The sequence below is a fragment of the Cylas formicarius genome, unplaced genomic scaffold (genome assembly GCF_029955315.1).
Source record: "Cylas formicarius isolate icCylForm1 unplaced genomic scaffold, icCylForm1.1 PGA_scaffold_3__17_contigs__length_32017465, whole genome shotgun sequence".
Taxonomy (NCBI): Eukaryota; Metazoa; Arthropoda; class Insecta; order Coleoptera; family Brentidae; genus Cylas; species Cylas formicarius.
Genome location: NW_026844326.1, coordinates 31220764 through 31233211, shown reverse-complemented (window position 1 = coordinate 31233211; position 12448 = coordinate 31220764). Strand labels below are relative to the sequence as shown.

At 35.6% G+C, this 12448-nt stretch overlaps 1 protein-coding gene across 2 annotated transcripts in view; it reads left to right on the top strand.

Annotated features, from left to right (window-relative positions):
- LOC132699569 (hornerin-like) overlaps window positions 1-12448 on the top strand; it is a 68687-nt gene that overhangs the window by 30629 nt on the left and 25610 nt on the right. For both annotated transcript variants that reach the window (XM_060666361.1, XM_060666363.1), the window contains exon 2: window positions 4807-4899. In XM_060666361.1, coding sequence (XP_060522344.1) covers window positions 4842-4899 — 58 coding nt within the window. In that variant the 5' untranslated portion in view covers window positions 4807-4841. The remainder of the gene's footprint in view (window positions 1-4806; window positions 4900-12448) is intronic.

Genomic DNA, 12448 nt, shown 5'->3' with positions numbered 1-12448 from the left:
TTTAAAGATAAAGATAGCTTTATTTCCACGAGACTAGTTTACTAGTTTATTGTGTGCCAGCAAAAGAAACTCTCCTTTTCACGGAAGCGAAGAAGTACTTCTCGTCGAGCCTGAGACTGTCTACGTGTTTAAATATAAAGATAGCTTTATTTCCTGAGACTTGGTTACTAGTTTATTGTGTGCCACCGAAAGAAACTCTCCTTTTCACGGTACCGAAGAAGTGGTTCTCGTCGAGCCTGGGACTGTCTACAGAGAAACTCTCCACATGTTTAAAGATAAAGATAGTTTTATTTCCACGAGACTAGTTTACTAGTTTATTGTGTGCCACCAAAAGAAACTCTCCTTTTCACGGAAGCGAAGAAGTGTTTCTCGTCGAGCCTGAGACTGTCTACAGAGAACCTATCTACGTGTTTAAAGATAAAGATAGCTTTATTTCCACGAGACTTGTTTACTAGTTTATTGTGTACGACTCAAAGAAACTCTCCTTTTCACGGTAGCGAAGAAGTGCTTCTCGCCGAGCCTGTGACTGTCTACAGAGAGCTATCTAAGTGTTTAAAGATAAAGATAGCTTTATTTCCACGAGACTAGTTTACTAGTTTATTGTGTGCCACCAAAAGAAACTCTCCTTTTTACTGAAGCCAAGAAGTGCCTCTCGTCAAGCCTGAGACTGTCTACGTGTTTAAATATAAAGATAGCTTTATTTCCTGAGACTTGGTTACTAGTTTATTGTGTGCCACCGAAAGAAACTCTCCTTTTCACGGTACCGAAGAAGTGGTTCTCGTCGAGCCTGAGACTGTCTACAGAGAAACTCTCCACGTGTTTAAAGATAAAGATAGTTTTATTTCCACGAGACTTGTTTACTAGTTTATTGTGTACGACTCAAAGAAACTCTCCTTTTCACGCTAGCGAAGAAGTGCTTCTCGTCGAGCCTGGGACTGTCTACAGAGAACCTATCAACGTGTTTAAGGATAAAGATGGCTTTATTTCCACGAAGAAAATCCTTAATATTGTAATAGGCGAGGCGTAGCAGGTTGTTTTTAAGATTGCATTTTACTTTTGGTTGACTAGCTATCTCCTTCAGTTCGACAGGCAACTTATTTATTTATTTTTTATAATAATTTTGACATATCTTGCTAACACTACAAGACTCTGATCTAGTAACTTCCTTATGTTTTTTGTTATTCTTGTTGCTCCAGTAATGGGTACTTTTCCTACTAAAAATTTCAGCTGAGGTTTTAAATATGGACTCATCTGTCCAAATATATTTTCTGAAAAGTGTCTCTCCACAAGATTGATGGAAAAATCTAACCTGATGTTGTATTCCCGTTGTTCTAATTTCTGCACTGGACAGAATTTATAAGACTTCCAGTTGTTTATTTGAAGGCACGTTGTTCTTTTGACACCTCTAAAGACGCATTTCGGGTTGAATCTTCAGGGGTACCTGCAAAACTGCAACAAAATATTAGGTTGCTCTTCATCATTCAAAATGAGACGTCTATTTTTTCTTTCTTCAGCGTTTCATATATTCTAAAGTGTTGGTAAATACTGTCTGTGGTCCTCCTCGTTATATAATTTATAACAGTACAATAAATTTTCACAAAATTTTAAAATTTTATTTATTTTTTTAAATTTTCTAATATGCTTCCTGACATACTGATTGTTTTATCATTTCCAAACTTTTTTTTGTAGTGGTGAGGAATCTGTGTTGGATTTTAATTTAATTAATTCAATTATTTTGATTTAATTAAAATTAATTAAATTAAAATCCAACACAGATTCCAAAAGGAAATGTTTCAAAAAGTAAAAATATTAGGCACATAAAATTGCCTTAAATTTTAATGATAAATATGACAAAAATTAAAAATTGGTAGTTTTTTTGGCAGTTTTTTTAATTTCATTTTCAATCTTGTTTTTTGCGTTTTCTGTGTTAATGTGTATCTAAATTGCCTATGAAATCCTTTATTCGATTCCTTTGTCTATAACAAAACTTACTCAAACAATAAATGCTTCGGAATGAAGAAATTTGCAGATATTTGCAATCGTAATTTTAGTAGTAAGTAAAAAAAAGATACATTAGAACACTAAAATTCAAAGTATTCATCGATAGAATAAAAAATATTCTCATTCAAAATGAACTTTAATTTTTGCTTAAATAGGGCTGTCATAGGGCTGTTAGCTACTTTGGCTAACTTATGACTTGGCACCTGCAAAATTTCTTCTTTTTTTTTCTCTCTCTCTCTATTTACTCATTATTCCTGTGTCATATATAATATATCTCGTCCATTCCTTGAGCAGATCTTATCGCACAACAATCTAGAGAAAAATGCATTAATTCGCGGATCATCCGGTTCACAATTATTGTCGTCAGCCTTGAGGCACCTTTCATCGAGCTATGCGTCTATAAATTCAACACATGCGCTTCCCTCGCTAAGTAAATCATAGCAGTTATTAATGTCATCGTCTAGACAATCTTGAAGCGCACATTTTCGCCTTCAACGCGTCTCTTCGGCAGAGTCTGGGCAACGAAAAAAGATAAGGCGAAGAAGATACGAACGGGCCCATTAATCTTCACGAAAATATTCACCGGTAGACTTGTTCTCGGTGCTTTTAATTTCGCTTAATGGATTGTACGTGTAGCTGAATTGAATTATCTTCGGGGAACATTTTCTCGCCGAACGGCTGAATAAAAAACGAAAGTTACTGTAATATGAGCTGTACGCAAGGATGCGCGGCATTTTGGTTAGCTTTGGTAAGGGTGAAAGGACTTTTCTTTTTTCTCAGAAATACGAAACGGTGTTTTTTTAAAACAAAACCTATTTTCTTTATTTATTGGGTAACTTTGCTAAGAGTGAAGGGATTTTTCTTGTTTAAAATTTTTCTAAGAAACACAAAACGAAGTCCATAAAAAAAGGTGTAATAGTGTTCGAGACTTAAAAATGAGAATTCGACCAGAGGTGGAAAGACGAAATGCGAAAATTGAAACCATACGTACTACTTGTCTTCTTCGCCAGAGAAGATACGAAAATCCTCGACATTTAGAACTTCAAAATTCTGTCTCCTTCCTGGAGAAGATCCGAGAATCCTCGACGGAAGTCGGCAATGGGCGAATGATCCTGGTAGTCGTGCCCAACAGCTATCTGTGAAACGCATCATTGAATTGAATTGAATACGTACTACTTGTATTGTCAAAGATTGAGGTTATGTAGAAGATTTTCTATAATTAGTAATAAATGCTATATACTTGCATACCTTGTTGATTTTATATTGAATTTAAGTAATTGAAGTTTAAAAAAACTTTAGTCTAGTATTGCAGAACAGAAGAACTTTCGTATTAAAGGCAATTAAATTTTTAGCATGCTACAAACATATAAAATGTAATGGAAATAAAATGTAACATGGAAAAATAATTTTACAACATACAATATACAGGAAATATAAAGCATACATAAAACATAAAGCGCTCTGGACATACATTAAAGCTGAACGAGGATTATCACAAAAACGCAGGGAGTTGGAGATTTTGATAAAGATAAACCCCACGAAAATGTAAAAGGATTGCTTTATTATTATTTTAACCTGTTTATCGGGAGTTCTTTTGTTTGGGGCTTAAGTTTATTAACTTAATTAACTGACTTAAGAAGTCGGGTCTGAGGTTGTCTCTATTCTGTGCTTTGTGGGGGTGAACTTGATTCACATGGTAAAAATCTGTTTGATTCTCGTAAGCTTAAACTAGACACTTAAGTATATAAGCGTTTGACAGTGTACATCCTCTCTATATTTGAGGTTTGTGATTATTCCTACGCTGTAGGCCAAAGAGTCTTGCTGCAACTACAGCCTGGCTCCAGTTCATCAAACCATAAGGCAACTGTCAACCAATTAGAGCATGATATGCTGTAAATAATATGTTACAATCTACAGTGTCCTTTAGGTTATGTATTAGAAAAAGTTTTTGGAGATGTTTTTAGGCACTTAGTCTGTGTGGCGACACCAATTAAGCTTAGGATCTAAATCAGTATAGCTTTAACCAGCTCAACCAGCTGAATTCGTACTAGTGACCAAAGTAAGATTAAAGTTCTCAAAATGTTTTGTTGATTTGGTTTTTTAATACTGATTCAATGATTTTTGTTATTCTTAAAATACTTGGGCACACTCGCTCTTTGATAAAGGCATTTATCAAATGAGTAAGAGGGTATATTAAAATATTCTTTATTTGCCTTGAGATATTCATGGACGTGCCAAAGTGATCTTGGCTATTTTCACTTTTTAATATATCAAAAACATCCATTACTTGATTGAAGGTCACTAGTAAGAATTTGAACAAAGGAAGATCTTTTATCAGCAATACTTTTTTCTTTCCTAATTACATTTTTATTAATTATTATTATTATTAATTATTAGAGATTCAAATTTTTGATTTAGAGACAATTTGGCGTCACAAGCAAAAAACCGGTCGGCAATATCTATTTTTTTGAAAAAATGTTTGTACCTTTTTCATGTAAAAAATACAGCGTGTTGCATTGATTTTTTTAATAAAAAAAAACATTATTTTGATGGACCACCCTGTATAATATATTTTGGCCGTAGATAAGTCAAAGAATTATGGATCCATAATAAAACTTCTCAGTTTTAGTTTTCAAGTGTAAAAAACACAAAAACTACTCGGAATTTCCTGTGCTTTTTTAGATTTTTAAAATTGTCAGCAGAGTAAGAAGGAGTATATTAAAAACAAGTATTGAAATGCGCACCTTCTTTCTCTCTGCGTACTTGGCAACAAAATCATTACCACCCAGTGTTCTTTTGTTTTAGATAACCCGATGGTGCGCAACTAAGAAATTGCAACAATGAAGACGACTTTAGCCACTTTTCTAATTGCATCAATCTGCTTTCTATCCACGAATGGTAAGTTTCTTTTGAAGGAAGGAACAGTTTATTTGCAACAACAACAGCGCTTGCTCTAGGGCTAAACTGAGTACGATTTTCGAAAATTTACCAATAGCTATTAATACTATGCACTTGCTATTAGAAACGCTTAAAATCTAACCCAATATGCATTAGGCAATATTCCATAGACAAATATAATATCTACTATGCTATTAGTCTACAGTGTCGACAATAATGACGCTGTTCGATAAAGCAAGTTGGCAGGTCAAGAGAAAAAAGAGAAAGAAAAATCTTTTTAATCGGAATATGCAATTCGAAGAAACGTTCTTTTCAGCCAAGGGCGACTTTTAAAAGAGCTCGTATAATGGGACAGTCTTTCAGTAATCACTAAGAAACTGCAATGGAAACGGAGATATTTGTGTCTTATGATTATTTAAAAATCACGGAAGTTTCGAAAGGCCAAGGCAAAATCACAACCACTGAAATTACGAAAGTTTTGACTACCTAAAAAAAACATAAATTCAAGCCATATCGTATCCGAAAAGTCCACCAACTTCAATATTTTGTATTCTAATATTAACTGTGTTAAAATAACTATAATTTTGTTTTCTAAATAATTAAAAATATTAAAACTAACTATATTCCAAGTTCTATAGGACTTGATAATATACAGGGTGTTTTCTAATCGAATGTCGATAAATGAGGGGCGATTTTTGGGTCCATTTTAAAAAGAAAACTATGTGGTAAACTTCTTAACTTTTCAACTTTTTCTCAATAAGGTTGTTATTAATTTATCGTTTATCGTTTATTATTTATCTTGTTGTTGTTCATTAAAACTGTAAAAGTATAAAAAGAACAGTCTTCTGATATCTTTTTTTCTGAAGGACACTAATTGGTAACTGAAAACAAGATATTTTGTTTGATTTTGCACAAAAAAGAGTTTCGATTTTACCAGTGGCAGTGGCGACCTAGTTAACCAAAATATCATTTGTTCATAGACAGTCAGTGGCACGCCACTGAACTCTGACTATATTTTCATATTGCCGCCATATTAATCCAGGTGTCATCGGGACAAAATATTCTCTTCAGGTATATTCGTTCCTACTTGATACTTCTTTAATAATTGAATGTTTCCTCACCATCAGTTTTGTTTCCTATCAGTCATGCAGTCAACAAAAATATTGATTCCATACATTTATTCATAAACGAGCCCCAAAGGAAATAGACCAAATGCGATCTTATCGATCGACGGATAAATTAACAGATACCATCGTATACTTGGGCCAGAAATATAGTGCTTCTACAACCGACCCCGCGATTTGAACTTTTTGAACTTTGAACTTTGCCTACTGTTTATTACTCCAAAACCGCAACCCCTTAAATAACACGCTGCCGAGCAGACCCTTACCAGTAACCAAGATCGTCCTAGGAATTTATCTACTTACACTAACAAGCGGAATATAAGTATGTTTTCCATCTTTTTCGCCGAGCAATTATTAAAACGTGTACATCAAAATATTGGTCATGTTTTCATGATAATGCACACTTGAATCTTCGACGTTTTTGGAAGACAAAAGTGAAGCATCTTCCACCTAACATGAAGAATTATTATGCGTTTTCCATGTGAAGGTGGCACGTCTGGTACACACTTGTTACTATTATCACAGCATCCTTTTTTATACTGTGTCGTGAGTGTCGAATCAAAAAAATTTTTTTTAGTTGTCCGTTCTCCGTTCTCGTCTTTTGGTTTTTCCTGAATAACTTTCGAACCGTTGGAGCTACAAAATTAAAATTTACCTAGAAAATTGTTCTCTTAAAAGAGTAAATTATCAAAATCAAAAATCGTAAAAAATATGGCTAATTGGTTCAAACAGCGTTATACGCCGCATCAAGAGCTACAATTTTTGCATTTGCGGTTTTCGTCACATACGCTGCTCGGTGTATTTGAAAAAATCCATATTGAAATCGTTATTTTTTGGGCTGTTATGACGCGATAACGTCATTGTATTGTTTCAGAAAAACCAGTTACTATTTTTGAAAAACTCTTGAACCGCTAGACGTGGGAGATCTAGGGCTATAACATCTACTTCAAACATTATTTGAATCGTATACAGGGTGTGTCGTTTATGGGAAAAAATATAAAGGATCCTAAAAGTTTCGGTACGGTCCTACTTAATGCAGAATAAATATCTGTAGGGATGAGTTCTACCATGGTCCTGCGGTGGTCTGCGGTTACGGTAAAATGTCAATGCAATAAATGCACTATATTTTTGGTTGTATTATAACAAATTCACTTCGACTCGTATAACTACGCACTACCAACATTTCCCGCATGAAATATTTAGTACCGGACGATCGAAAAGAAGCGTCGCCATGCAATATTTACGGTCTAATTAAATATATATGTTAACGCTTGACACGCGGCTACAAGGTACCCTACATAAGAAAAAAACGGAACCTCCGAGTCCGCCAAATAAATATTGAGCTTACGGCCGCCGTACCGACCGGACTCGGTACCACTATATTTATTTCTCTCTGGCGGCATTTTAATCGGGTATTGGTTTAGACCGGAATCGGGGGACCTGATCTGCGACCGTTTTACAACCCTCACTCACCTTGAGAAGGCCATTTCTGTACGCAGCGATGCGTGGATCGGCACACGAGATTGTTTTTTGTGAAATAATGTTGTTTTGTGTTTACCGTACTGGTCGCCACATTCGAATTATTTTTTGCCGGTTACACAGATAACAAAATAATAACATTGAATCAAGGCCTATGAGGTCAATCTAAACTTGAATGGTTCTGGTAAAGTCTGTTCATAGATATAAGAAAGTGACTAACTGATACGAATTAAGGAAAGACCCGGGCAAGCTATAAGAATGAAATATGACCGAACAGGTCCGTACTTTGCTTAGAATTTAATTATTTGGGGTTTGTTACTCGTATAACTGGTAAATTTTAATGATCACCCTTCGATAATCCCATTCAAAACAATTGGTCACTTTCTTATACCTATGAACAGACCATAGTAGCATTAATAATAATTGCAATTAAGCGCGCCTAAGAGGCTCTTTGATATTATCGATGATGACTGAAACAATAAACAGCTCTTAAACCCCTAAAATCCTTATACCAACTACCACAGGGTGTGGTAGTCTCTTTCTTTCTTTAGCTCGGCGTAACGTCAGAGAGTTTGATTTATTTAGAAACGCAGGAGGAATCCAGAATATTTGTTTAGAGTATACAAGATGCGTTCAAAAGGTAGAGTGAGTTTTAAGTTTTATCAAAATATCTCGAAATTCAATGGAAAGCGCTTTCTGGTTAGCCTTGAGTTCTTCAAAGGGTTTTTTCTTTATCTCTTCAATGTTCCAAACCTCGTTCCTTACATGGGTTTCTCGACTTCTGGGAACAGGAAAAAATCGCAGGAGGCCATATCCGGTGAATATAGTGGCTGAGGCATTATTCTGGTTTTGTTTCTGGCAAAAAAGCGACAATGAGTGAGCAGCCCACAATTCCGAGCGTTTTCTTCGTATTTTCTTGCCGATTCTGGGTTCTTCCATTGGGATGACTTCCTCATAACCAAATACGCATATCCCAAAAGAGGAAATCATTATAAATGTAGAGTCCATCCTAAACAAACAGCTAATGAAATTCTATTTGAAACCGCAAAAATCCTTAAAAAATAAAAACCTCCTAAATTCAATATTGCCTCAACGAATTGCCCTAAAATCTGTAAAATCTAATCCAGATATCGTAATCCTAATAGAATATGGAAATGCTGCGGTAGTCATGGACACAAATGATTATCAGGAAAAGATTCAAGATATTCATATATATATATATATATATATATATATATATATATATATATATATATATATATATATATATATATATATATATATATATATATATATATATATATATATATATATATATATAAGGGGTGTTTTTTTTTATGTATAGAACTTTAAGTTGCAATAAAACAACGACGAATTATTCGCTTGACATGAATTTTATGTAGTCCAATCTGGACGTCAATTTCCGATGACTTTCCAACATTTGTGGCCGCATATCGGCAATAACACGGCGAATGTTGCCTTCCAAATGGTCAAGCGTTTGTGGCTTACCCGCATAGATCAATGACTTTACATAGTCCCACAGGAAGTAGTCTAGCGGTGTTAAATTGCAAGATCTTGGAGGCCAATTCACAGGTCCCAAATGTGAAATTAGGCGGTCATCAAACGTGTCTTTCAATAAATCGATTGTGGCACGAGCTGTGTGACATGTTGCGCCGTCTTGTTGAAACCACATCTCCTGGATATCATGGTTATTCAATTCAGGAATGAAAGAGTTAGTAATCATAGCTCTATACCGATCAACATTGACTGTAACATTCTGGCCATAACCGTTTTCGAAGAAGTACAATGATTCCACCAGCCCATAAAGCGCACCAAACAGTCAGTTTTTCTGGATGTAACGGTGTTGCGACATACACTTGAGGATTAGCTTCGCTCCAAATGCGGCAGTTTTGTTTGTTGACGTAGCTATTCAACCAGAAGTGCGCTTCATCGCTAAACAAAATTCGCTTATGAAAATCGTGAACAACGGCAATCTCGTTTTGGACCCATTCGACGAATCTACGCCTTACTTGATGATCGTTTTTCTTCAATTCTTGCACGAGTTGGATTTTGTAGGCACATAAACCAACATCCTTCCGCAAAATCTTCCATAAAGTGGATGGACATAGATCCAATTCCTGTGCTCGATGGCGGATGGACTCTTCTGTACGCACCGTACGCCGTACGGCGTCTCTGGGGATGCGAGTTATCAATAAGAGTAAAAGTGGTGCGAAAACGTTCCATGGTTAATCGAATTAACTGCTCTGATGAACGATTTTGTCGACGATAAAATGGACGTAGTGCGCGTTGTTCGGGCGTGAGTCTATTCATGATGAATTGCCAAACCAAACTGAGAATAAATCACTTGACAGCTGTTAAATCGGTCGCCATCTTAAACAGTAATGCCAACTTAAAGTTCTATGCTATATCAAAAAAAAAACACCCATTATATATATCTAAACTGTCTTTGAGACTCCGTGGAACAAATCGACATTTATTTTAATTGTTGATTAGGTTAGCGCAAACTCAACTGCGATGCACGACAAATTCAAATTAACACCGAATATTAATAATATATATAAAATCATTCATTCAGATTGGTACATAAAGCAATTAAGCCGTCCATTATATAATTACTAATATAATCACTACACTTCCATCATGTACAAAGCGCCATATTAGACATGGATCACTTACCGGAACACTACCGAATCAAAATGACCAAACTTGCGAGCTCGTCCGCTACCGATTGGTTTTTAGATTTTGCCGTATTTCTGTTAGCCAGGAAAACGTTGGTGAAGGTAATTTTAACGGTCGCCTCAGCGCTGATGTTTCTGAGCACGGCCCATTGGGTACGCGAAAAATGGTACGCAAACGCGACGAATGACACTCACGTGGTGGTGAGGGTTGCCGACTTCCTGGCGCACATTTCTTTGACATCAACGAACGCCATAGGTCTGTGCGCTCTCGCCAAATACGACGCCATTTGTAAACTGTGCGTGGAGGTTCGCCCGTACAATGTTTCAACGCAACAGAAGACTGTGTTTCGTAAACTGTTTTACGCATCGTTCGGATTCACTTTGTTCGTGGTGATTGTCGATGCGACAAGAATTATAAAAGCCCGTGGACTTCGAGATTACGAGTATTCAATAGACAGGAGCGTCAGTTTGATCCTGAACAAGCTGGGATTGTTTTTCGTACTCAACATGGCGGTCGCATTAGGCTCGCACGTAGAGGAGTTAAACGGATCTTTAAAGAGGACGGTGCACTATCTCCTCCGCAAAATAGGTATCGACCAGCAGCCATATCGAAAAGACTTGGAACGTCTCACCTCTATAAGACGAACCATCGAAATGCATAACAAATTGGTGGACGTATCGAATACATTTAATCATATTTTCGGGAAATACCTGCTGGGTATCATCTGGTGCATCATAATGATGGTCCTGATGTGCGTAGCGTCCATTACGCAATACGGTATTCTGAAATGTGACGCAAGCGCCGAATGCTTCCGTATCTACGGGTTATATTTCATCTGGATAATGGAGTCAATGGTAAGCCTGAAATCACGTGAAATCTTATTTTGTTCAAAGTAAATGCTTGGAGGAGTTTTTGGGTCCATTTTTCAAAGAAAATTTCATATGAACATACGTCCTAAACGTGAGTATAAAAGTAATAAAATGTATTTTTTTAATACCACGAATGTACTATTATAGCTATTATTGAAAATTATTCCTACAATCTCCAGTTCGATGGACGGTTTTCCCTTTAAAAAATAAAAACCACTCCTCCGCATGATCATAGCAATATAATTGTCTATCTGTATTATTGAAACACTTAAAAAAATCGAATCATGAATACTAATATACTGAACTCTGAAGTGTAACTTTGAAATATACTTTCGTGTTCTCTGAGCACCTCAAATGGAATTTTGTCTTTGACGGGCCGAGGATGTTGTGAGATATTTGGACAAGTGGTAAATATGGTTTTGACGTTATATATCTTTAGAACTTTTGATATGTGGTCAGTGATGTTTTGAATATAAGGGAGGACCACAGTGGCAAGTGTAGGATTGCTTTCGGCCTGATTGCTGTTGGAAAGTTGTGGAGGAGTGTATTTTTTGATAGAACGCTTAATATCTTTAATGTGTGTTTTATTTGTTTTGTTTTTTTCATGTAAAAAACTTTGCAATAAATAAATAATAAACACTAATATTGGTACTAAAAAACGAAAGAAACCAAACTACCTAAACTAAAACTTATCTACAACATACATGTAAAAATTCATATTTCATTTATTGATTTTGTTTGGAATCTGGTTTAATTTGATTTTATGCAATACTTCAATCGTTTTAGGGTATGGCCACCATATTAGCGGTCATCGGTAACCGCATGGTCACGGAAGGCAAGAAGACAACTAAAATATGCTTCAGCCTGTTAAACGAATTGCCTGAGGAACGCAGGAGCCACATTGACAAATTAATCCAAGAAGAGCTGATATATCTTATAAGTCAGAGCATCCATAGGAGTCCGAATATTACCGCCGATGCGTTCTTCCAAATTGATTTAAAACTTATAGGCATCATTTTGTCAGCAGTCGCTACGTACTCTATCGTCATTATTCAGTTTCTGCTCAACGGCACCTAAGGAACATACCTTCTTTTTTTTAACGAATGCTTGGTTTACCAAATTGAACAAGGTCAACAATAAAATCAAAATAAAACATGCTTCTCCCTATCTCTTTCATTTATAGGAAAACGAAGAACCGTAGAAGAAATATAAGTTTTCATAAATAAAAACATTTGGGGCAATTTTCGAAAGGGTCGAAAATTGATAAAAGCCCTGTATCTCGGTTGGTAGTGCTCCATGACTACATACTATATATATATATATATATATATATATATATATATATATATATATATATATATATATATATATATATAT